The sequence below is a fragment of the Eurosta solidaginis genome, chromosome 4, assembly GCF_040869045.1.
Source record: "Eurosta solidaginis isolate ZX-2024a chromosome 4, ASM4086904v1, whole genome shotgun sequence".
Taxonomy (NCBI): domain Eukaryota; kingdom Metazoa; phylum Arthropoda; class Insecta; order Diptera; family Tephritidae; genus Eurosta; species Eurosta solidaginis.
This window is the reverse complement of record NC_090322.1, coordinates 13,141,143-13,167,835: the sequence shown is the minus strand read 5'-3', so window position 1 is coordinate 13,167,835 and position 26,693 is coordinate 13,141,143. Positions and strand designations below refer to the sequence as shown.

The window sequence follows — 26,693 nt, the reverse complement described above, 5'->3', positions numbered from 1 at the left end:
ATATAGCCATAAAGGTGGATCAGGGTTTACTCTAGAATGCGTTTGTACGATATGGGTATCAAATGAAAGGTATTAATGAGTATTTTAAAAGGGCGTGGACCTAAGTACTATAGATGGACGCCTTTTCGAGATATCGCCGTAAAGATGGATCAGGGGTGACTCTAGAATGCGTTTGTACGATATGGGTATCAAACGAAAGGAGTTAATGAGTATTTTAAGAGGGAGTAGGCCTTAGTTCTATAGGTGGACGCATTTTCGAGGTATCGCCATAAATGTGGACCAGGAGTGTCTTTAGAATATGTTTGTACGATATGGGTATAAAATGAAAGGTGTTAATGAGTATTTTTAAAAGGGAGTGGGCCTTCGTTTTATAGGTGTTCGCCTTTTCGAGATATCGCCATAAAGGTGGACCAGGGGTGACTTTAGAATTTGTTTGTATGATATGGGTATCAAATGAAAGGTGTTAATGATTATTTTAAAAGGGCGTGGGGCTTAGTTCTATAGGTGGACCCCTTTTCGAGATATCGCCATAAAGGTGGACCAGGGGTGACTCTAGAATTCGTTTGTGCAATATGGGTATCAAACGAAAGGAGTTAATGAGTATTTTAAGAGGGAGTGGGCCTTAGTTCTATAGGTGGACGCCTTTTCGAGATATCGCCATAAAGATGGACCAGGTGTGACTCTAGAATGCGTTTGTACGATATGGGTATCAAATGAAAGGTGTTAATGAGTATTTTAAAAGGGAGTAATCCTTAGTTCCATAGGTGGACGCCGTTTCGAGATATCGCCATAAAGGTGGACCAGGGGTGACTCTAGAATTCATTTGTGCAATATGGGTATCAAACGAAAGGATTTAATGAGTATTTTAAGAGGGCGTGGGCCTTTCTGGAACAGTGGGCCATAAAGATGGACCAGGTGTGACTCTAGACTTTGTTTGTACGATATGGGTATCAAATGAAAGGTCTTAATGAGCATTTTAAAAGGGAGTAATCCTTAGTTCCATAGGTGGACGCCGTTTCGAGATATCGCCATAAAGGTGGACCAGGGGTGACTCTAGAATTCGTTTGTGCAATATGGGTATCAAACGAAAGGAGTTAATGAGTATTTTAAGAGGGAGTAGGCCTTAGTTCTATAGGTGGACGCATTTTCGAGGTATCGCCATAAATGTGGACCAGGAGTGTCTTTAGAATATGTTTGTACGATATGGGTATAAAATGAAAGGTGTTAATGAGTATTTTTAAAAGGGAGTGGGCCTTCGTTTTATAGGTGTTCGCCTTTTCGAGATATCGCCATAAAGGTGGACCAGGGGTGACTTTAGAATTTGTTTGTATGATATGGGTATCAAATGAAAGGTGTTAATGATTATTTTAAAAGGGCGTGGGGCTTAGTTCTATAGGTGGACCCCTTTTCGAGATATCGCCATAAAGGTGGACCAGGGGTGACTCTAGAATTCGTTTGTGCAATATGGGTATCAAACGAAAGGAGTTAATGAGTATTTTAAGAGGGAGTGGGCCTTAGTTCTATAGGTGGACGCCTTTTCGAGATATCGCCATAAAGATGGACCAGGTGTGACTCTAGAATGCGTTTGTACGATATGGGTATCAAATGAAAGGTGTTAATGAGTATTTTAAAAGGGAGTAATCCTTAGTTCCATAGGTGGACGCCGTTTCGAGATATCGCCATAAAGGTGGACCAGGGGTGACCCTAGAATTCGTTTGTGCAATATGGGTATCAAACGAAAGGATTTAATGAGTATTTTAAGAGGGAGTGGGCCTTTCTGGAACAGTGGTGACTCTAGACTTTGTTTGTACGATATGGGTATCAAATGAAAGGTGTTAATGAGTATTTTTAAAATGGAGTGGGCCTTCGTTCTATAGGTGTTCGCCTTTTCGAAATATCGCCATAAAGGTGGACCAGGGGTGACTCTAGAATGAGTTTGTACGATATGGGTATCAAATTAAAGGTATTAATGAGAGTTTTAAAAGGGAGTGGTGGTAGTTGTATATGTGAAGGCGTTTTCTAGATATCGACCAAAACGTGGACCAGGGTGACCCAGAACATCATCTGTTGGATACCGCATATTTATTTATATATGTAATACCTGCCAAGATTTTAAGGGTTTTTTATTTCGCCCTGCAGACTTTTTTCATTTTCTTCTACTTAATATGGTAGGTGTCAAAACCATTTTATAAAGTTTTTTCTAAAGTTATATTTCGCGTCAATAAAACAATCCAATTACCTTACCATATTTCATCCCTTTTTTCGTATTTGGTATAGAATTATGGCATTTTTTTCATTTTTCATAATTTTCGATATGGAAAAAGTGGGCGTGGTCATAGTCGGATTTCGTTCATTTTTCATACCAAGATAAAGTGAGTTCAGATAAGTACGTGAACTGAGTTTAGTAAAGATATATCGATTTTTGCTCAAGTTATCGTGTTAACGGCCATGCGGAAGGACAGACGGACGACTGTGTATAAAAACTGGGCGTGGCATCAACCGATTTCGCCCATTTTCACAGAAAACAGTTATCTCCATAAAATCTATGCCCCCACCAAATTTCAAAAGGATTGGTTAATTTTTGTTCGACTTATGGCGTTAAAAGTATCCTAGACAAATTAAATGAAAAAGGGCGGAGCCACGCCCATTTTTAAATTTTCTTTTATTTTTGTATTTTGTTGCACCATATCATTACTGGAGTTGAATCTTGACATAATTTACTTATATACTGTAAAGATATTAAATTTTTTGTTAAAATTTTACTTTTAAAAAATTTTTTTTTTAAAAGTGGGCGTGGTCCTTCTCCGATTTTGCTAATTTTTATTAAGCGTACATATAGTAATAAGAGTAACGTTCCTGCCAAATTTCATCATGATATCTTCAACGACTGCAAAATTACAGCTTGCAAAAATTTTAAATTACCTTCTTTTAAAAGTGGGCGGTGCCACGCCCATTGTCCAAAATTTTACTAATTTTCTATTTTGCGTCATAAGTTCAACTCATCTACCAAGTTTCGTCGCTTTATCGGTCTTTTGTAATGAATTATCGCACTTTTTCCGTTTTTCGAAATTTTCGATATCGAAAAAGTGGGCGTGGTTATAGTCCGATATCGTTCATTTTAAATAGCGATCTGAGATGAGTGCTCAGAAACCTACATACCAAATTTCATCAAGATACCTCAAAATTTACTCAAGTTATCGTGTTAACGGACGGACGGACGGACATGGCTCAATCAAATTTTTTTCGATCCTGATTATTTTGATATATGGAAGTATATATCTATCTCGATTCCTTTATATATGTACAACCAACCGTTATCCAATCAAACTGAATATACTCTGTGAGCTCTGCTCAACTGAGTATAAAAATATATCAAAATTAGGAGCTATTTAGGTGCTTTTTAGGGCCACAAAAGATAATTTAGGTTTTCATTTCGTTTTCGAGATATTCGCAAAATGTGTGGGTCTGCTAGGTTAACGTCAAGACAGCAGACCCACAACTTAAATTTCATTTTATTTTAAATAAAAAATATATCAAAATTAGGAGCTATTTAGGTGCTTTTTAGGGCCACAAAAGATAATTTAGGTTTTCATTTCGTTTTCGAGATATTCGCAAAAAGGTGTGGGTCTGCTAGGTTAACGTCAAGACAGCAGACCCAAAATTTAAATTTCATTTTTTTTAAATAAAAAGTATATCAAAATTAAGAGCTATTTAGGTGCTTTTTAGGGCCACAAAAGATAATTTAGGTTTTCTTTTCGTTTTCGAGATATTCGCAAAAAGGTGTGGGTCTGCTAGGTTAACGTCAAGCTAGCAGACCCAAAATTTAAATTTCATTTTTTTTTTAAATAAAAAGTATATCAAAATTAGGAGCTATTTAGGTGTTTTTTAGGGCCACAAAAGATAATTTAGGTTTTCATTTCGTTTTCGAGATATTCGCAAAAAGGTGTGGGTCTGCTAGGTTAACGTCAAGCTAGCAGACCCAAAATTTAAATTTAATTTTTTTTTAAATAAAAAGTATTTAAGATAATTTAGGTTTTCATTTCGTTTTCGAGATATTCGCAAAAAGGTGTGGGTCTGCTAGGTTAACGTCAAGCTAGCAGACCCAAAATTTAAATTTCATTTTTTTTAAATAAAAAGTATATCAAAATTAGGAACTATTTAGGTGCTTTTTAGGGCCACAAAAGAGCTAGCAGACCCATAATTTAAATTTCATTTTTTTTAAATAAAAAGTATATCAAAATTAGGAGCTATTTAGGTGCTTTTTAGGGCCACAAAAGATAATTTAGGTTTTCATTTCGTTTTCGAGATATTCGCAAAAAGGTGTGGGTCTGCTAAGTTAACGTCAAGCTAGCAGACCCAAAATTTAAATTTCATTTTTTTTAAATAAAAAGTATATCAAAATTAGGAGCTATTTAGGTGCTTTTTAGGGCCACAAAAGATAATTTAGGTTTTCATTTCGTTTTCGAGATATTCGCAAAAAGGTGTGGGTCTGCTAGGTTAACGTCAAGCTAGCAGACCCAAAATTTAAATTTCATTTTTTTTAAATAAAAAGTATATCAAAATTAGGAGCTATTTAGGTGCTTTTTAGGGCCACAAAAGATAATTTAGGATTTCATTTCGTTTTCGAGATATTCGCAAAAAGGTGTGGGTCTGCTAGCTTGACATTAACCTAGCAGACCCACACCTTTTTGCGAATATCTCGAAAACGAAATGAAATCCTAAATTATCTCTTGTGGCCCTAAAAAGCACCTAAATAGCTCCTAATTTTGATATATCTTTTATTTAAAATAAAGTGAAATTTAAGTTGTGGGTCTGCTAGCTTGACGTTAACCTAGCAGACCCACACCTTTTTGCGAATATCTCGAAAACGAAATGAAAACCTAAATTATCTTTTGTGGCCCTAAAAAGCACCTAAATAGCTCCTAATTTCGATATACTTTTTATTTAAAAAAAAAAATGAAATTTAAATTGTGGGTCTGCTAGCTTGACGTTAACTTAGCAGACCCACACCTTTTTGCGAATATATCGAAAACCAAATGAAAACCTAAATTATCTTTTGTGGCCCTAAAAAGCACCTAAATAGCTCCTAATTTTGATATACTTTTTATTTAAAAAAAATGCAAATTTAAATTGTGGGTCTGCTAGCTTGACGTTAACCTAGCAGACCCACATCTTTTTGCGAATATCTCGAAAACGAAATGAAAACCTAAATTATCTTTTGTGGCCCTAAAAAGCACCTAAATAGCTCCTAATTTTGATATACTTTTTATTTAAAAAAAATGAAATTTAAATTTTGGGTCTGATAGCTTGACGTTAACCTAGCAGACCCACACCTTTTTGCGAATATCTCGAAAACGAAATGAAAACCTAAATTATCTTTTGTGGCCCTAAAAAGCACATAAATAGCTCCTAATTTTGATATACTTTTTATTTAAAAAAAATGAAATTTAAATTTTGGGTCTGCTAGCTTGACGTTAACCTAGCAGACCCACACCTTTTTGCGAATATCTCGAAAACGAAATGAAAACCTAAATTATCTTTTGTGGCCCTAAAAAGCACCTAAATAGCTCCTAATTTTGATATACTTTTTATTAAAAAAAAATGAAATTTAAATTTTGGGTCTTCTAGCTTGACGTTAACCTAGCAGACCCACACCTTTTTGTGAATATCTCGAAAACGAAATGAAAACCTAAATTATCTTTTGTGGCCCTAAAAAGCACCTAAATAGCTCCTAATTTTTATATATTTTTTATTTAAAATAAAATGAAATTTAAGTTGTGGGTCTGCTCGCTTGACGTTAACCTAGCAGACCCACACCTTTTTGCGAATATCTCGAAAACGAAATGAAAACCTAAATTATCTTTTGTGGCCCTAAAAAGCACCTAAATAGCTCCTAATTTTGATATACTTTTTATTTAAAAAAAATGAAATTTAAATTTTGGGTCTGCTAGCTTGACGTTAACCTAGCAAACCCACACCTTTTTGCGAATATCTCGAAAACGAAATAAAAACCTAAATTATCTTTTGTGGCCCTAAAAAGCACCTAAATAACTCCTAATTTTGATATATTTTTTATTTAAAATAAAATGAAATTTAAGTTGTGGGTCTGCTAGCTTGACGTTAACCTAGCAGACCCACACCTTTTTGCGAATATCTCAAAAACGAAATGAAAACCTAAATTATCTTTTGTGGCCCTAAAAAGCACCTAAATAGCTCCTAATTTTGATATACGTTTTATTTAAAAAAAATGAAATTTATATTTTGGGTCTGCTAGCTTGACGTTAACCTAGCAGACCCACACCTTTTTGCGAATATCTCGAAAACGAAATGAAAACCTAAATTATATTTTGTGGCCCTAAAAAGCACCAAATAGCTCCTAATTTTGATATACTTTTTATTTAAAAAAAATGAAATTTAAATTGTGGGTCTGCTAGCTTGACGTTAACCTAGCAGACCCACACCTTTTTGCGAATATCTGGAAAGCGAAATGAAAACCTAAATTATCTTTTGTGGCCCTAAAAAGCACCTAAATAGCTCCTAATTTTGATACACTTTTTATTAAAAAAAATGAAATTTAAATTTTGGGTCTGCTAGCTTGACGTTAACCTAGCAGACCCACACCTTTTTGCGAATATCTCGAAAACGAAATGAAAACCTAAATTATCTTTTGTGGCCCTAAAAAGCACCTAAATAGCTCCTAATTTTGATATACTTTTTATTTAAAAAAAATTAAATTTAAATTTTGGGTCTGCTAGCTTGACGTTAACCTAGCAGACCCACACCTTTTTGCGAATATCTCGAAAACGAAATGAAAACCTAAATTATCTTTTGTGGCCCTAAAAAGCACCTAAATAGCTCCTAATTTTGATATACTTTTTATTTAAAAAAAATGAAATTTAAATTGTGGGTCTGCTAGCTTGACGTTAACCTAGCAGACCCACACCTTTTTGCGAATATCTCGAAAACGAAATGAAAACCTAAATTAACTTTTGTGGCCCTAAAAAGCACCTAAATAGCTCCTAATTTTGATATACTTTTTATTAAAAAAAATGAAATTTAAATTTTGGGTCTGCTAGCTTGACGTTAACCTAGCAGACCCACACCTTTTTGCGAATATCTCGAAAACGAAATGAAAACCTAAATTATCTTTTGTGGCCCTAAAAAGCACCTAAATAGCTCCTAATTTTGATATATTTTTTATTTAAAATAAAATGAAATTTAAGTTGTGGGTCTGCTAGCTTGACATTAACCTAGCAGACCCACACTTTTTTGCGAATATCTCGAAAACCAAATGAGCACCTAAATTATCTTTTGTGGCCCTAAATAGCACCTAAAATGCACTTAATTCTCAAACAACTTAAACTTATTTTTGAGCACTTGGGTCTGCCAGCTTTACGCACGTCTCAAACCAGCATATCTTCTCCCACTGTGATTTTTGAGATCTTCAGAGCCTTTCGGCAATATTTTGCCCTATATTACGTAGGCTTTAAGTGCCCCAAAGCGAAAAATTGGTTTCTCAAGAGGCTCATAGCGACAGTGTTTTAATGAAACCAGCTTAGCCTGATTGAAATATCTCGTGGCTTTGAAATTTATGCACACGTACTAAGTTTTCTTCAACAGAAGGTTGAATCATGATTTGCTCTCTCTCCTCGTTTTAGCCAAACCTTACAAGGTCCTTCGAAAAGAAATTATTCACAGAGCAAAGAGCCTAAACTTTCTTTTCTTCTGAAGAGGTTTGATGATGCCGGGACGATATATGGGTTCATCCTGTTTTGCGTCCTCTGGAGCTTACTTGTTTTGTCTTGTCCGAGTGTTTTAAGTGCTGAGGCAAACTTTTCTCACACGAAACAAGTTTTTTTCAATAGGAGACTCGAAGTGCCTCTTATCTGATAAGCACACGCCTGCCTTCAAAGAAATCTTGTATTTCCATTCAACTGCGGACTTGAACCTCCCCAGTTTTTCTCCCCCACAATGTGTCACAATAACTTAATTTGCCTTTATAAGTTCTCTATTAAATCAGTCACCGAGCGAGGTTTCCAACTAGACATTCTCCCGATGGTAAATTTTCTTCTCGACCCAAATTGAAATGCTAGATTGTATACAAATTTCTTGATGGTTCTTGAAGATAGATAGGCAGTTTAGAACTCGTTCTACTTAGGTAAAGATCTACTCTTCTACAACCTAATTTGGATACATACCTTGCACCTATCCTTATATTTATTACGATTCTATCCCCACGTTTAATAAGAACTGGGGACCAACTTAAGCGATTACGAAGCCTTTTCACTGCTATTGGAGAAGTAGGCAGATGCTTTGGCTAGTTTTATCTACAATTCATTTACTTTTCCACCATTTTATAAACTTCCTACTTATTTTCTCTCATTTCTTATTCATATTTTTCCAGCTACCGCTACTCTTGGCCTTGTTCTTCGCCAGCAAACCAACAGATGGCTCTAAAGATGCGAAAGCGAAAAACCACGCGAAACCAATCGACAAAGTAAATTCAACACTGACTACGATAAACACCGATAATGATATTAGAAGAATGTCAAAAGAAACAGAAGGAAGTAGCGAGCTCGCAGGTAATAACGCGACAAAAATCGTAGAAAAAGCGAAATATCCAAAGAAGGTGCATGCGCTGAAAAAGGGCCCGGCAAAAACACCCAACTACTACGCAGTCACAGCAGCAGCACCAAATGGCAAAAGTAAACGCAAGAAAGTGTTGGATGTGACGGCCGTGTTTAAGGACTTGCCCGCTGACGATGTGGAGTTTATCAAAGAGTTGGACAAACAATTTCAGCTGCATGGCGATAAAATCAAAATAAAAGTTGTGCGTGATAACAGCACTGAGACAGAGAAGCTGACTAGCAAACGTACCATCGACGGCGAGTTGGGGTAAGTAGAGATAACAGACAAAGAATTAAAAAATAAACACTTCATTTGTTTCTTTGCAGCTATGGCAGCTATCAGTCACAAAATGGCTACGTCTACGAGCGGCCCAAGTTCATGTTCTATCCATACTCACAGCGCAGCATAGCCGCCGATGTGCCTGGCTATTATCCACCTAAGACAGATGTCAGCATTGAGCTTTCCTACTCATATGAGCTGCAACCGGAAACTTACGTCGAAGATCAGCATCCGCCTAAAGTATTGGATGTGCCACGGCATCCACAACAATCAGCGCCGCAGCAAGACGAGCATGGCGGCTATGAAGAACCGGTTATTGTGTTGCGTATACCCGGACCCACCAAGTACGCCTCTCATCTGCAAACGCTATTGCAACAATATCTCGAGATACGCGCTGCGCAATATTTGCGCATATTGGAAGAAGCAGAAAAACAGCAGCAGCAGCAGCATTACGCAGCACAACATGCGCAGCATGAAGACCATCAGCAAGTTTATCAACAGCAGGAACAGCCGCAGCACGCGCATGTAACAGCGCAAGAGTACGCCGAACCAACTGTAGAGCTGCAGCCACCAGCGCATGAACAGCATTACGCGCAACAAGCGCCACCGTCTACAGCAGAGCATGGGTATGCGCCTGAAGAAAATTATGCACATCAGGTGGCGCCAACACCGCAAGCAGTTGTATATCCTGAAATCGATCAGGTCTATCAAAGTTACAAGGGTAGACTCAATGCACAAGAAGTGGCGCTACATCAACAGCATTTGCAGCGTAATAAGCAGCACCATCAGCATCAGCAGCAAGAACAGCACGTGTCATACATGCCACAAGAACAAGTAGCATATGCACCACAACACCAAGCAGAAATAGAGCAGCCACAGCATGAGCAACAATATTATGTGCAAGCTGCGCAGCAACAAGGCGCGCAGCAATACTACTACGTGCCGGTAGCGCAAATAGGTCCACACGGCAGCCATCATTATCAGAATATTTATTTTATGGCCACAGCGCCACAAGGTGCTTACAATGATCATGCTGCGCACGAAGCGCCCTTGCAACGCCAACCAATCTATGTGCAGGAAGATGAGCAAGGTTTGCAGCAGCAGCACTACCATGAACATCAACAGCAACTGCGACAACACCAACATGCACACGAGCAACACGAGTTAATATCCGCGCATGCTGCCGCTGCTGCTGATGAAAATAGTCCGCGTCAAACGCACACAAAAGTCATTTACACACAAAACGCGGAGAAAGGCGCAGCAGATTATGCTGGCGGCTATACGCTACCATCGATACGCCCCTACGATGGAAAGTCTTCCATCGCCGCTTATCATCAACAACAACAATTGCAAGAGCAGCTGTTACAAGAGCAACAACAGCACCAATTAGATAATGAGCAACTGCAGCAGCATGAGCAGCAACGGCAATACGATTATGACACGCAAATTGGTGCTGAGCATGCGCAGCCATCGGCTGCTATATCACCGCGTCCATTCAATTATCACGCGCATAGCGCCAAGCCAGCGCGGCGTCGTAATCGTAGGCGTGGTGTAGCGACGACCACAACAACAACAACCAGCGCGACTACAACAGCCGCGGAAGATGATGAACATTTGCGTAAGATACGCGAATTTGTGCGTGAAAATTTAGGCGCTAAAATGAGTACGGCGGTAGAGTTTAAAACCACAGCGATTGTGAAGAGTTAGGTGCTGAAGTGAGATGTGAGAGTACCTGAGAGATCTAAGCGCGATTTCATTTGGGCGCTTTTAGTTGGACTGTGCGCCCTAATATAGACTATGAATTGTGAATGAAAAACGAAAGAAATGTCAAGCACACGTGTGTTTTTTATATTTTTTTTTATTTTAAATAGTGTTATTAATTTAAAATTGTTTTATTTTAAATTTTTTTAGTTTTTGTATGCGTAAACACTGGCAGAAATTCTATTTAGATAGATCTTCACAACGAATATTGCGTCCTTCATGTCATAGTACTCTTGCTCTTTGTGCGATAACTTGCAAAGATTTCGAGTTAAGAGCAAATCTGAAACGCTAATTTAATTCAAATTGCTGGCAACTGCTGCTAAATTGATGACTTAAATATAGCTTTATGGTAGAAGTCGGTTGCATTCAGTCATATTCATATTGACAATAAAAGTTTTGAGCTCTAAAATTTTTTTAAGTGCTGTCCAAAATTATCTCTCAAGCGTGTAATTAAGGCACTCAGTATTCATTACCCAAACATTTCTTAAAAAGTATTGTTGATGTCACTTTAAATATCCAATATTTTTCAATATTGCCTTTTGTCATTAGTCTTGGGAAATCCAGTGTTTGAATTGTATTAAAAAGCGCAATTAAAGAAAAATGTTAGCTTTATACGAAAGATAGAAGTGTAGTTTCTCCATGGCATACATACATGTGGTATTGTTTGACCTCGACCCTAATCCTCGGTTGTCACTTTGGACCAGTTGCATCAAAAATTGTCCTTTTCTTTTAGGGTTGGTTCCATTTATCTTTTTTCATATCATATCATATATCATATACCAAACGACCCAAAACCGTGATCGAAAAATTCAGACCTTTCATGAGTTTAAAGCTTTGCCACCCTTGCTAGTAAACCACCTTACAGGGTCGGCATTCAGGAACAAAATTATAGCAAATGTATAGATATCAGCTCATAAATTATTCCAGCCTTCGCTACGCTTAAATCTCATACTCCACAATTTTTAAACAATATCAAGTGCGCAGAAAGCATGCAACATTTAGTACCATGTGGTCATAAGCAATAACCGCCTAAGACCTTTGTAAAAGGACTAGTTAAGCGCGCCTAAAAGCAGGCTGAACTAAAAAAGGGAAATAAATTTTAAAGCTGAAGTGTCTGTATATTCTTAACCAGCAGCCAGATTTTTCTTAGGGCTATGCTAAAACACCAACGTGAACAGTAGCTAAAAAGTATTATGAGCGCCAAAAAGTATGCAACGTATCTATTATATAGCTTCTACCAGAAGTACCTGTTGAAATGTAGTATACCATAAGGCGCAAGTGAATAAAATTGTCAGAAGCATGCAACTCACGTATTTATATAACTGCTACATAGAACTACTTTAGGTAAGATGAGCCGCTTGCAAATTTGCATACTTTTAGGCGCATTGCGTATACTTCTTTTGTGACTTTCCAGTGATAGCTGCCGCCTACAACTATGCCATCTTTTTATGTATATATGCTTATGCTCGGTTTTAGTGCAAGTTTAAACTACAGTTAAAGTTGATTTAAGTTTAACCCTGCCACTTCGTCCGCTTAAGCTTATCGAACAAAGTGGCAAGATCAACTTTAACTGGAGTTTAAACTTGCACTGAAAAATTTGGCATTAGTGATGTGTATTTCCTATTGCGGTTTATGCATAATTGGGCTGTAAAATAAATTTTTCCAAAAAAACAATTTTTATTAATTTTGTGCAATACTTAGTAGTTAAGTTATATATTTTTTACGCAGTGCTCAATAAAATTTTAATAAAATAATATAATGAAAAAAAACTCCAGTACCGCGTGTTTGCCTATATCTTTAATCGATCAGAGTAGTTCTCTTGGCGCTGACAATGTCATACATCTTCCGTTGAGTGGAATATCTAGGAAAGCGACCTGTATCAGAATTTGTTTGAAAAACGACCTAGTTTACAATCTTTGTAAAAACAAAACTCCTAGAAATCTCTCAAAAGCGCCATATCTCAGAATTTGTTTGAAAAACGCCGCATCTCAGCAAAAATACATTATCAGCAGGAATAGTTCGTTTCTGAAGTTAACTCTGAGAAAGAGCATTTTTTAGCTAAATTCTCATATTTAATAAAATTCTGGAATAAGGCGTTTTTGTAATAAGTTTCAAAATATTATCAGCAGGAATAGTTCGTTTCTGAAGTAAACTCTGAGAAAGAGCATTTTTTAGCTAAATTCTCATATTTAATAAAATTCTGGAATAAGGCGTTTTTGTAATAAGTTTCATCATCGATAATCGCACGTTTCAAACAGGATGTAACTGTAGTGAAATTTGTGTACTTCAGTAGAGTTCAGTAATTACTGCTTAGATAAATCGGCGATTGCGGTTGCTAAAAAAAATTAAAGAACTCCACTTGTGTGTAACAAAAGCCTAAAAGTATGCAATGCGATTTTTATAAACCAAATTAGCAATACGCTTAGGTTTTCTTGTTGCATTTCTTCTTCATACAAAATTTCGTAGCTTCTTTCATTTCGCATATTTATTGTGTAATTTACTTTTTTTACTTTTATTTACTTTAGGGGGACTCATGATAGCATATAAACTTATAAGGTATAAAATTATATCCATTTACACACGCGGTTATATGAACGCACCTAGTAATACTCTTGATAAACTTGATTGTTTTTCAGCTGTATTATTTCCAAAAAAATTTTTTTGATTGTTATACAAATTAAAAAATACCAAGATTAAGTGAAAAATCAAAACTAAAACGCCTTTACTTGCTGATGTTGGAGATTTTTGATGAAAATGCCGTCTGTAATGTCTGCAAGGTTGCATTCCTTTGAGTTTACCGCGTTTACACAATGAAATGTGCGCGTAAATTTATACAAATTGTGTAAATGATTTTTCATACAAACTTTGACAGCTCGTGCGTAAACTAGATAAATTTATACGTTTACACACTTTATAAGGCATTTATACGGTTACATGAGTCCCCCTTTTATTTATTTTCTGTAAAAAAAATTACCAATTGGCAATTAGCCACACGCAACATTTTCAGGTGGCGAAAAAACAGAGATTTTTATCACATTTCTTTCATCCACTTTATTGACGTTTTATTCATTCACACACATATAATTTTTTTTTTTAATTTTGTGCGCAATTTTATGATATGCACTGTCTAATTATGCAGAAAATTTTTTATTCAAATCATTTTCTGCTCGCTTTTCTGTGTTGTTTCCTTGCTTCCATACAATTTTCTTGTATTTGTTTTATTTTATTTTTGTTTTTAATTGGTGCTCGTAAATCTGCTTACAATTGCATGCATATTGCCAAATTATTTACATTTTTTGACCACATGCTCGTCCATTCGTCCAAATGCCAATGCTGATGTTCAATTGTATGTGCGCGCATGCGTGTTGGCATTTATCGCGTCAGCGCTTATTATTATTGCATTTTTGCTGCACCAGCATATTATCTGACATAAATCTTATTCGATTTGAATTGATTTGATTTTTTATTTGATATATATGCACATAGAGACGTTTCCTTAAAAGCGACACTGTTACATAATCTTTTTCGTTTGTTAAATACTCTCAGCTGTGCAGTTAAGAAACAGCTCACTTGGACATTTTTTATGTTTCTTCGTTGTGTTACCACATTCTCTAACGGCGAAACCAGCTTCTACTTGGTTTTGAGCGTATCGGAAATTATAAAGCCACATCGATGTTGGAAGTTTCCTCATGGGAGTCGAATAAGTTCCAACCGAGGTAAGTATTCACGTCTCGTCCACGCAAAGGCTAAACAACTGAACATAAAGTGACTGTATAATTCACCCTCGTCGTCCTCTATACAGTGACACGGCTGTCCATTATACTTAAGCGTACCACATGGAAGATCATTGGGCATTGCTCTGTTAAAACTCCACTAACCGTGGCTAGATGAGCTGATGAGATAGCTCAACTAAGCCCTAGGAGTCAACAACAGGCCAGAAAGTCCTCCAAACGCGGCAGGAGGTCGTGTCAGCCCAACATGTGCTAAGCTGGCTTGTGTGCTACTTGTCTAGAAGCAGAGCTATATTTCCAAAGTCCCCACTGACCGACACATTCAATTCACCCGTGCTTGTCGAGGCCAAGAGACCAACCTGCTAGTTTCCAGGGATTTCTTTATGCACTGGCATTAAATAATTGGTATCAAAAATCTTTTTAAATGCCTGCGCAAGTAGGTTCAAGCAATCCCTCGTAGGCCTCGACCTCACGATGGCTGAGCTTAGCGCTTTGATAGCCGCCTGACTGCTAAACTATCCACCAGTTATAGCGACGGATAACATCCCATTTAGAGCAACCTTAATACCGACGCCATCCACCTGGAAAACACGGAAGCTCAAATTGCGAGCTTATGGCAGAATACTCCACCCTCCTGGATCCATCCGTGAAGAGATTCACCAGCATCCGGTCCCAAGTTTATTCCCCACTCCAACCATCGCTTGAAGGAATATGATTGGTGCATGTGGCACAGGTGCAGAAGCCGCTGGCCAGTAGTCTGTCTAACCAGAGATCAAGTCGGTCAGAGTGCAGGAGTACACGTAGTTCGCAAGCTTATATCCCGCGTGACGAAGCGATACTGTCGTCCGTGCTGCGGTCATCCATTCATTAATGCGGTACAGATTCAGCGTAGGTCTTGTACGAAGGGCTCCGCTTATTCCAAGTAGCGTCAATTGCAGCATTGTTTCCAACATTTTGACCGCGGAGAAAGTGTTTGCTTGACCACCATATCGTACAGGCAATATAACACCCTTGGAGAGAGCCGCCAGCGTTTGCCGAATTCTACTCCTGTCGAAGGCAACCGACGCCTTCCTACCCCTGTCCTTCACATTAAAGTTCCATAAAGCGTGATGTCATAATATATAAATAAAATAATTCCAAGGTTCAGCACTCGCTGTACTCCCCCAACAGAGCGTTGTCTAATTCAGGAATTTTGTACCTTCACGTAAACAAAATGGACTCTGTTTTGATAGGGTTGACAGCTAATCCCTATGATTCAGACCACCTAGTTATGACACCTAGGTAGCCCTGAAAAACGGTCCTATATGTATTCACAAATTCAGCCCTGAAAACAATTGCCAGATTATCGTAGTACGCAACCACTTGGCAGCCCCAAGCCTCAGGTCCTAAACCAGGTCGTTCAGTACCACGACCCACACGAAACAGAAGAACATCCCCCGTGGCGTGCCTTTCACACCATTCTCTGAGCAGTAGCTCCCCCTCCCTCTGCCGCAACGGATCTAAAAATCTGCTTATGAATTCTACCAGACTCGATTCGACGCCGCGAAATGCCGCTAGCAGCACATTATTGAAGGATACTTCTATGCAAAGAAAGGCACCCTGCACCTGAGGTAAAGGTGGATATAATAATATATAATTAAAAGATACTGGAAGCATATACGACAGGCTTCTCTACACGAATTCGTGTTAAAAAAAAATCTTATTGTGGACCTCCAGCGTTTGCTGAGGCTTATGTGACCCGGGCTTTAATTAGAATACGTGGTATGGATTCAAGGCTTATGAACTACATGCTTTTCTGCATTCTAACCATCTTCGACTTTAACAATTCATAACACATTATTGTTAGCTGGTACGGCCCCCTTGGTTAGATTCAACACACTCATGCACTGGAGATAAGATTAGGGTGGGGAGCGGATGAATCCCAACTTGACGGTTTGGTAGTGGCATTACTGTCAGCTGCGAATTCAAGTTGATCGCAACAGCATAGGTTGCCGAAATTCAAGATGTGGTAAATGGATTGCTACACAGATATTTTACGGTCAGGGAATTCAACATTTACAGCAGATATTAGAACTCCGAGCTTAACTTGGCTGCCTTGCATTTTTTTCGGTTGTATATTATTTGTGTTCTGGGTAGTAATAACATCCCTGGCAACTGCTATGTGGAATTCGGAGTCCCCCGAAGCACATCTGTTCAGATGTTTCAATGTATCTAGATTCTTTAGGCCGGAGATGGACAATTGCAAATGATTGCACAGCTGAACTCACTGAGGCTCATTTATCTCCCACGCCTCTTTTACCACAACTGTATGAAGTATAAAGAGGTGCAATCATCTAGCCAATGCATACTTGACAAACTAGATTTTTTTAAAATCAAGTGAGTTTGCCTCAGCTTCGGAAGGCTTAAACAAGGTCGAGCTCTAACTTACTTGGAACTCCATACGTCATTGCAGTTAGTAATTAAAGTTTGCATTAACTTTTTTTTAAGCTGGCATATCACAGCGCACTCCTTTGATGTACAGGCGAATTTCTCCTGCTCAGGGGCAGCTGGACCTCATCCTAATTCACCTACTTTAAGGCAGCATCTTATTCTCTTCGCACTCACGTCTTATTGCGTCATTTCTCTTCTTAAGAACATGGGACTTGAACCTTTCTCGTCACGACCAAGTTTACTATCGCCACACTTTGCCTAAATAATGTGCGGTGTTGGTTAGGAGGGAATAAATGCTGTATTTGCTCTGCTAACTTGCCGATATATACAATAAGGATTGGGCGTCGAGATTATTACACTACCATGTGCTAAGAAACTTGATTTTATGATTTACTATGGCTATTGTCTTTAGGCGTCATAGGGGCACAGGCAGTGTTAGTTTTAAGAGTAGCCCTCTATCAAAATGTGCTGACTTTAAGTACAGCGACCATAGTCCTGATGCATAGCTCATAAATTACCAGCCAAATGCCTTTTAACGGCTCGATATATTAGTAGCATATATGGTACAGAAATGTTCACATCGTAACAAGGTTGGTCTTGTACTTAGTCGCTGATTGCGTCAGTTCCACATAGCGAAGAAGCGGAAAAGTTTTCAAATGCGATTATAGCTCAATGATAGCTTCTTTTAGTGGGAAAAGCAAGAGTCGGTATGTATAAAATTAACCTTGTCTGGGACAGGAGGCTTATGAAGAATTCAAATTAACCGCGTTTAGTTTTTTAGTCTATAGAGAATTCAGCAGCCTTCGAGGTCTTATCTTATTGTGAACCATCCCATTACACCCCAGAACTCGCTCAGACGTAATAAACGCTTTCAACTCTGCTGTTAAAATGTTTGACGTTCATCATACGCCCTGCTGTACACAAAAGTCACGCATACGCATTATAAGCTTTTAAGTACTGCAAGCTGCTGGTACCGTGGGGCTTAATGAAATTTTAAAGAAACATCAAGTTTAATGTAGCCATTTATCAGCGTCATTATAGAATTTAAATTATTTTAATGCATTTGAATTCATTTTAAACTACAATACTTCTGTCCTGCCAAAAGGCAATAAAGTAACGAAATCAACAAGGCATGTACCATACAAAAAAAAAACAAACAAAAATTACACATATATTATATAATAGTACTAACATTTATATTGTGCAATGGAAAAAATAAATAATGTGAGTAAAAATAAAATTAAAGCAACAAAAAGTATAACACATAGCAACGCGTCGGCGATGAGTAGGGAAATTTGCAACAACCACACAAAAGCAAAAAATAAGTTACATTTTTTTTAAAAATTACCCAACAATAGCTGGAGGAAGCAATTGTTTTAGGAAAATTTTAGAGAGAGAGAGAGAAAGAAAGCAACCGACGTAAGCGCAGGAAACTCGTTACTGACTTGAAAAGCAACGCGCTAGTTGGCAGTAGAAGACGCTGAAGCCGTCTGAAGCGCTCTGAATCAGCAAGCTACGTAAGCAAAGTGCCAGCTAATTATAACGCATCGAATTAGCGACTATGAAAAGCTGTTTTCTTCACTCTCTGTGCGCTGAAAACAATAGCAAGTGCAAGAAGTTAAAAAACAAAAAATAACAACAGCAAGCGCTGGGCTAGTCAATAGCTAAAGGCATTGTTACAAAGAGGATCATGGAATGACTGCTTGCAAAATAAACATTAGCTGAAATTAGCGGAAAGTTTTACGAAATGCTTTTACAGCAGGCGGCCACCGTGGTGTGATGGTAGCGTGCTCCGCCTATCACACCGTATGCCCTGGGTTCAACTCCCGGGCAAAGCAACATCAAAATTTTAGAAATAAGATTTTTCAATTAGAAGAAAATTTTTCTAAGCGGGGTCGCCCCTCGGCAGTGTCTGGCAAGCGCTCCGATTGTATTTCTGCCATGAAAAGCTCTCAGTGAAAACTCATCTGCCTTGCAGATGCCGTTCGGAGTCGGCATAAAACATGTAGGTCCCGTCCGGCCAATTTGTAGGGAAAAATCAAGAGGAGCACGACGCAAATTGGAAGAGAAGCTCGGCCTTAGATCTCTTCGGAGGTTATCGCGCCTTACATTTATTTTGTTTTTTTTTTTACAGCTACGATGCTAAAAGTTTATAAAGCCCTAACATACTCGCCTAACGTTACTTGCCCAAAAATTGACTTGTCTACATTTGAAATGTTAACATTATTCCTTTCCGTATCATTCCTCTTCTTTCTCTTCTTCTCTAACCTTCAACTTTTCTTCCTGTCCCTGTTCTTCTTTCAAGCCTTTTATCTGATTATCCCAAACTCGCTCGCGGTGTTAGCGAAACTATCGCTTTCGCTTCTCTATATATAGATTCTCTACATCAAAATTGGGAAGCTGATTTAGGTATTTGCGTAAATTTTGAGAATTTAACCCTTTCCTAATAGGGCACGTGGCACCGCCCACTTTTGCCCAAATTCCATACAGATTTATATGCATATATCCTACAAATTGCTTAACATCATAAATTTGAGGCAAATAGGTTCAGATTTTGCCTACCTAAGTAAGTAGGTAAGTAAGATCACATGAATATACTGGAAACTTTTGTCAAGATTGGTTGAGTACTTTTGACGCCTGTAATTAAGAGCAATATGTGTAGCCTACTTTCAGGCAGACTTTCTTTTATTGGGCTTGGAGTTGTGTAACAGTTAGAGTAGTCGATATAATTCATTTTAAGTAAGATGTGTTATGTTATTAAATTAGTATAATTTTATTTCGCATATACATGGTTTGCTGAATCCACCTACATGCAGTTACTAGGTGACTTACATGCCTAAAAGTAGACTTTAAATTTGTGAAAAAGTTGTGTACTAAGAAAATATCGCAAATCTAAAACATTTAAAAAGAAAGAAAGAAGATTTTAACATCGAATACAGATTCAGCTAACTGAAAGCCTTTAGAAAAGTTTTGGCTCATTTCTGGATCTAACATTTGTTGGTCTGTGTAATATGATCCTCTGTGTAACAGCGCCCTAACTTTCATTAACAAGTCTACTCAGTGCTTGTATAGCTGCGCCTTGCATTTGTGTTAATTTTATACATTTTTTCACATGTAAAACTACTTTTCTCGTGTTTACTGTTTTTTCCTTTTTTGCATTTTCTTGGAAGCAACAAAAATATTTACAAATATTTGAAATTCGTTAACAACAAAATGTGTTATGTGAGCAATACATGCATTTTTAGCGCATTATTTTAAGATGGGCGGAATATATGAATGGACGAGGCGAACAACGTTGTAAACGCCATTTTCTGCCCACCACCGCTTCTTGCAGATTACCCTTTACAATGCACTCTTCCAGTGCTAAAATACAATTCTTACAAGATTACGTTTTCCATTATAAATCATAATTTTTGGTTACCCTTAAAAAATAGTATAAGAAAGGCTGGTATATTGCATACCTGGAAACTTTTGATTGGCGCTTACAACGTGTTTCGCGTCAATCATTCATTTTAAAGCGCAAAATCAATTGTACCGTAAATTATTCAAAATCTGAATCTAATCCAAAGTAGCTTTTGATGGCGTGAGTAACACACGCCGACAAAATGTATATCCAGAAATGGGTCGATACTTTTCTAAATTCCTTCGGTATGCTTAATCTACATCCAGAGCCCGATTTTTCATATTATTTCTGGTGTTCGTTATATTCATACCCTAAAAAGGCAAAACTTTCACTTTAACTTTAACTTTATTTTTAACTTTAACTTTCGCTTTAACTTTAACTTTATGATCCGGGGTGGGCGTGAGCTTAGCACCTGCTAACAAGCCAACCTAATATAAACGCACGCAAGTCATTTTCTGTCAAAAATGTCTCATGCACATACAACTTGTACGAGAGCAACTCAAATTGAATTTGCTGCGTGAAAACCTAACTCGATTTCCAATTTTTGTTCTGCGTGACATTTAGATTTGGCGTTTGCACACATGCTTCACATTGTCGCAACGCATGCTTATTTGGGTTAGGGCAAAAAACGCCGGTTGTTTGCGTGCGCTAAAAAACGCAGTGCGGTTTTATTAGGTTGGCTTGTAAGCGACCATATATGTATACGATAAGCGATAGCACAATGACTACTTCGTGAAAATCAACGACAGCTCTTTTAGTTTGATTTCGATGGTCGTACGGTGGGGAAGTGTCGCACGCGCGATTAAAACAGAGTACCAAAGAGTGCGTGTGACACGTGTTCACCGTTCAAGCATTGAAATCAAACTAAATAAATAATTGATTTCGCTTTCGTGCTCGCTATGCGTTCGTGTTTACTAACACATTCTCAATTTGGTAACAGTGTAAATGTAGTGGTGCCCACCGCTGTTTATGATAGAGATCCAATTCTATGTATTTGGCCTGTTGCTAACACCGAACCTTTTCGAACCTTGTTTGACAAATATCCGTTACGGTTTTCTTTAATTTAGTCGCCAAGCCCACGATAAAATCTATGCAATAGCTTAAAATACGGAATCCAAACATTATACCCGAGTCTAACTTCGCGAATCACATGGTCGAGAATGAATGTTCCCCAGCAAACATCAATAAAACAGTTAGGGTTCTTCACATACAAGAAAACGGCCGACACCTCAACGTACTCGAAAACATAGAAATCTACAAACAGAAAACATTCGACGGTAGAATAATAAACGAACAGATAAACAAAATTTCTGACACAATATTCGAGCCTTTAAAACTTGTTTACAAGAAACAAAGTAGTCACACAGGTACAACAGACAAACACACAACAACAAATAAACACATAACAATTAACACACCAAAACAACAAACCCACAAAGAAGGCCAAACGACTAAAATCACGGAATTTTACATACCCCAGTCAGCCTCACAAATCGATTAGTAAACCACCCTCGGTTCTGAATGGACACACAGCACATACACATAACTAAATATACACAAGCATCAATTTTGACAATACCTGCTCATGTACCTACGAACTATAAATACAGGACAACCGACAACAACAGATCAGAACGAAAATCGACACTGATGATGGCACAACGCCGAAACCGGTTTGTCTCAAAACCAAATTTGACTAGGGATGACGGAAAATTGTTCCAATATACATCACTCTTTCTTTTCTTAACAAAGTTTTATTTCTTTGGTATATCCACTTTTGAAACTTGAGATATTGTGCTTTAAAGTGTAATAGCTTTGCGATTTTTTCTTCACACAGCTTTTTTTAATAAACATGAAGTATACTTTTAGGCATGTTAGTCACATAATGTCTGCCAGTAGGTGGCTTCAGCAAAGCATGCATATTTGTAATATAATAATACTATTGCACAAAACAAAACATTTCAATTTAAATAAATTGAATCGACTACTCCAACTGCTTTACAACTCCAAACCTAACCTAGAAAAGTCTGCCCGAAAATATGCTATAAATATTGCTTTTGTTCAAAGCATTCAAAAACGTGGTTTAAAAAAACCTATGTACCAATATGTCAAAAGAAGATATCGGGAAAGACTAAACGGAATCTAGAAAAGTATCGACTCATTTCTGGGTGTCGACATTCTCCAAATTGAGTCGGCCCGTTTAATCCATCAGAGCTATGAGGAATATCAAGACACTCTTTGATGCGCTCGGAAAAAAGCGAGATATGAAACTTACAACTATACAACAATCTGCGGCACAGCTTGTACAAGAAGCGAATAAGACACCGTAGAAATGGTAAAACTCTGGGACGGAAATTTAAATTGTTACCCACCTGGTCCTTCCAGCGGAGTGGGGGCCGCCCTCTTCCTCTGCTTCCATAGGCGGGCTCAGATATAAACACTTTCTTAGCCGGAGCATCATCCTTCATTCGCATAACATGGCCTAGCCAGCGAGGCCGCTGAGTTTTAATTCGATGGACTATATTGATATCTTCGTAAAGCTCGTACAGCTCATCATGAAATCTTCATCGGTACTCGCCGTCGCCGTCGAAGAACTGGAACACCCCCAGACCCGCTTCATCTAATGTTGTCATGGTCCATGCTTCTGCATCATTTAGCAGACCGGATACGATAAGTGACTTGTAGAGCATGATTGTCGTTTTCCGAGAGGACTTTACTTTCAGATTAGTTTCTAAGACTGCACTGTCCTAGAAGACATATCAAAAGCACGGAAATCGGTAAGACATAGTTATTCTTTTTAATTGACTTTAGATTATCCTGTACAATTTTCTTAAGATGTTAAGTTTATTTGGACATCGTCTCACCATCCTCCTCTCATGTCATCTCATAGCTACACCTTCGACAGTAAAGCAAAGATATCGTTAATATCCGCGGAGTATACTCCCGAATCAGATTTACATGCTAAAATAAGAAGAGCTACAAGCTGCAACCCTCTTTCACCTAAATTGAATGATACAGTAATATTTCGCCCGAACAAATCAACCTGCTTGCAAGTGTTTTCAATAGTTGTTGTTATGTAGCAGTGCTTCGCCCCATCCAATAGCTGCGACCACTCAAAAATTTTCATATATTTCTGAAACGGGAGTTCAACAGGTCTGGACTAGAGTGTGAGGGGTGTTAGAGGCGTTGGTTCCACATTGCAATTAAAGAGATGGTTGGTGTCATGTGGGAACACAGTGCAAGCAGGACATACATAGGGGCTGATTCTGGATAGGTAAGAGTTTAACCTGTTACAATATTCAGATCGAAGTTGAGCTAGAGTGGCGCGTATCTCCCTAGGGAGAATGCTTTCCTCTTCTGCGAGTACAGGGTATTTATCATTAAAAACGGGGTTCGCCGGATAATTCCTGACATAGAGCTTCGACGCCTTTTTGCTGATATCACTGAGGACCTGTTTGTGTTTTTCTTCTTCATACGGCATATCGTGGTAACTCAAGTTAGAACCTGCATCGGACTACTTGGCAATTAGTTATCTTCTATAGCGCACTAAGTTTCCTCGATGTTGAATATACATAACTTCCGTCATAGCATAAATGCTGGTGGAGGCCACTTTATACTAATCGCTGAACATGCTGAGATGCGAACCTAGTTCCCAGCAAGAAAGAGCATTTATAACTTATTCTCGTGACACGGAACGGACCATCTTTGGACGTCCTTGAGGTCTGTGAAAATCCCGCGAAATACAATGATCGCGCGACAGTCACATTCACAACTAATTTATTCACCCGGCAGTTTATCTTGTATCACAAACTGCTCAAATCAAGGACGCACCTCACAGTGCTACTGATTGACATTATGTCAATTTTCTTATTCTCACGCAAATTGAGGAAACAATCGAAGGGTCAAATCACCCAAATCTGCGAAAGCTGATTGTCTATATTCGCAGAAGCTAGCCAGCAAAGAAAGACATTTTGAATCTAACTACCAGCGTGAGAAAACTGTATTTCCTTAACTTATAGTTCAGCTATGAATTCTAGTACAAATTTAGATGCTTTGACTCAAGGAGACGTTTGAAAAAAGCTAAGATTTTCATTTGCCACCTTTTCTCCTACAAAAGATTTTGTCGGCGCTCCAATGACGGCTCCAGCGATTATCGGTCAGTGTCAAAGCCGGTTGCGAACATTGTTCACAAAACCAGTTTGATTTATCTATTTTCATATTTTCTTTTGTATGTACATATGTACGTTTGTGGAAATTGAAATGAAATGCCAAAGTCATAGCCATGTGTAGACATGCGAACGTTCAACACTATCCATTCCAGCAGCGAATTAAGGCAAACTGATTATGGCTGGTGCATTATTTTTTATTTGAAAAGAGTTAATATGTAATTGGCGCAACAAAAAAAGAAAACATTAAAAAAAAACAATGGGAACAATACACGAAAGTCGAATTAAGTAGAAGGTGGAAGAGTAGACAACGGAAAAATGCAGGAAAATGCTGAGTATGAGTTGGATAATCCATAATGGAAGGCTTAATTAGTAAGAATGTGTGAAAAGAGAAGAAGGGGAGTAACTGACTTACATACACATATATAAACGAGGACTTATTTATATGGGTCATTTCATCTGAAATTAAACGGTTTACTAATTTGGAGTATAGTTAGTTAACGCAGACTACGACAAGTTACCATTCAGTTCTATTGTAGTTACCTTCCTTATCCTTTCTTCTCCTTTCATGCATCTGGATGTAACTAGTCACCTGGTGGGACTGATTGATGAATTACTCAAGATAAGGAAAGTAGTTTCTTCACTGGCGAGGGTAAATATAACACGTTATGTCGCAACGAGCACACCTCAGGGTGTGTTGCTTTCCCTGCTTCTAGGGAACCTAAAGTAAATTCATTATTAAGAGATACAAGGTGGGGGAGCGAGAAGATTGCGGCTTATGCTAATGACCTAGCTATTGCTTACAGAGGCAAGTTCCCTTAAACTTCATGTGACGTGATGCAGGTAGCATTACAAGAGGTTTCCCTATGGGCCTTCCGAGGCGGGGACAGCGTCAATTGTCTTATATACGAAACAGTACAAAATAACAAACTTACCAGAACTAACAAGTGTGCGCCTACACTTGGCATATAGGACTCACTCCCGCAGTTATCTATACCGCTGTTCGTGATAGTCGTATATTGGTCAGCGTTGGGCAAGGCGTAAAACTTAATCTTGTTGGGTAAAGTTCACAGATCTAGTATGATCAGCATAAGTGGTGCTCTAACAACAACGCCTAGCGAAGCTCTTGAGATCATTCTTGCCATCCTACTATTGTATCTAGCTGGTTATAGACCAGCGGAACGCCAGTCCTGCGTTTAGTATCATCCTCCTAGCACGGTTCGCTGTGCGATCACAACAGCTGCTGAAAGCAACTTTATGGTAAACATTCCCAGTACACTCAGAGAAAAAATCGTTCTAAAACGAACGAAACAAGTTCAAAATTGAGAACATTCGTTGATAAAAGTCTGTTAAGTACGTTTTTTTTCTTAACTCGTGGCCGATGGGCTTGTTTTAAGAACAGTTTTTCCAAGCACACCGTTCGTATTTTATGACCAGTTTGGTATTGATGTGTGAAACTTCTGTGCTCATTTCAAGCACTACTTGGGCTTGATTTAAGATAAATCGTTCTCATGCTTCGAGAACGATTTGGGGTCGATTTAACATTTTTCGGTCTCAATTCAAGAACGGTTCGAGCTTGATCTTTGGTGGGAGGGGAAAGTATTTTTTTTAATCGGTACCCATTTATTTTTTAATAATAATAATTTTTTTGCCATAAATAAAAAATATTTATAACAAAAAAATTTTTATTAAAATTCAAAAATTTAAGAAAAAATGCATAATATGCATTTTTCATTAATTTCTCTTATATACTTAAAACATTTCAGAGTGTGACGGTGATCAAACTCGCGCCACACGATCGCAACCACAACATCATAGCCACTGGGCCACTACAACTGCTTGGTAGCTCGTGCCAAATGTTGTATTTAACATTGTAGTGCATACGAATTGTACCGTTTCATTTTTCTTTAACTTAATTTGAGAACGTTGTACTTAATTTAAGAACATTCGTTCTCATTAATAGAACATTTGTTCATAATTTAAGACCAGCCGTTCTCTTTTCAAGAAAATGGTGTCAGTTCAAGAACAAGGTTGTTGTTTTAAGAACCGGTCGTTCGTTTTTCAAGAACAAATAAGTAAGAACATGAAGAGCTTGAATTGAGTCCGGTGGTGCTGGATTTTAGAACGGCGTTTTTCTCTGAGTGTAGGGATGTTTGGGCAGTCGAATGGGTGCCTTGCTGTTGTCGGCAGCATTTACACCGACGGTTCTAACCGAACGGCAGAGCTGGAGGTGGAGTCTATTCAAGGCACATTGACCCTCAACTCTCCTTCAGACTAACCGATCACTGCAGTATC

General features: G+C 38.1%; 1 protein-coding gene across 6 annotated transcripts in view; it reads left to right on the top strand.

The window, feature by feature from the left end:
* Positions 1-12,426, top strand: part of LOC137249077 (GATA zinc finger domain-containing protein 10) — a 41,866-nt gene extending 29,440 nt beyond the window's left edge. For all 6 annotated transcript variants that reach the window (XM_067780231.1, XM_067780230.1, XM_067780229.1 and 3 more), the window contains exons 3-4: positions 8,405-8,895; positions 8,955-12,426. In XM_067780231.1, the coding sequence (XP_067636332.1) occupies positions 8,405-8,895; positions 8,955-10,614 (2,151 nt within the window). In that variant the 3' untranslated portion in view covers positions 10,615-12,426. The remainder of the gene's footprint in view (positions 1-8,404; positions 8,896-8,954) is intronic.
* The last annotated feature ends 14,267 nt before the right edge of the window (positions 12,427-26,693 follow it).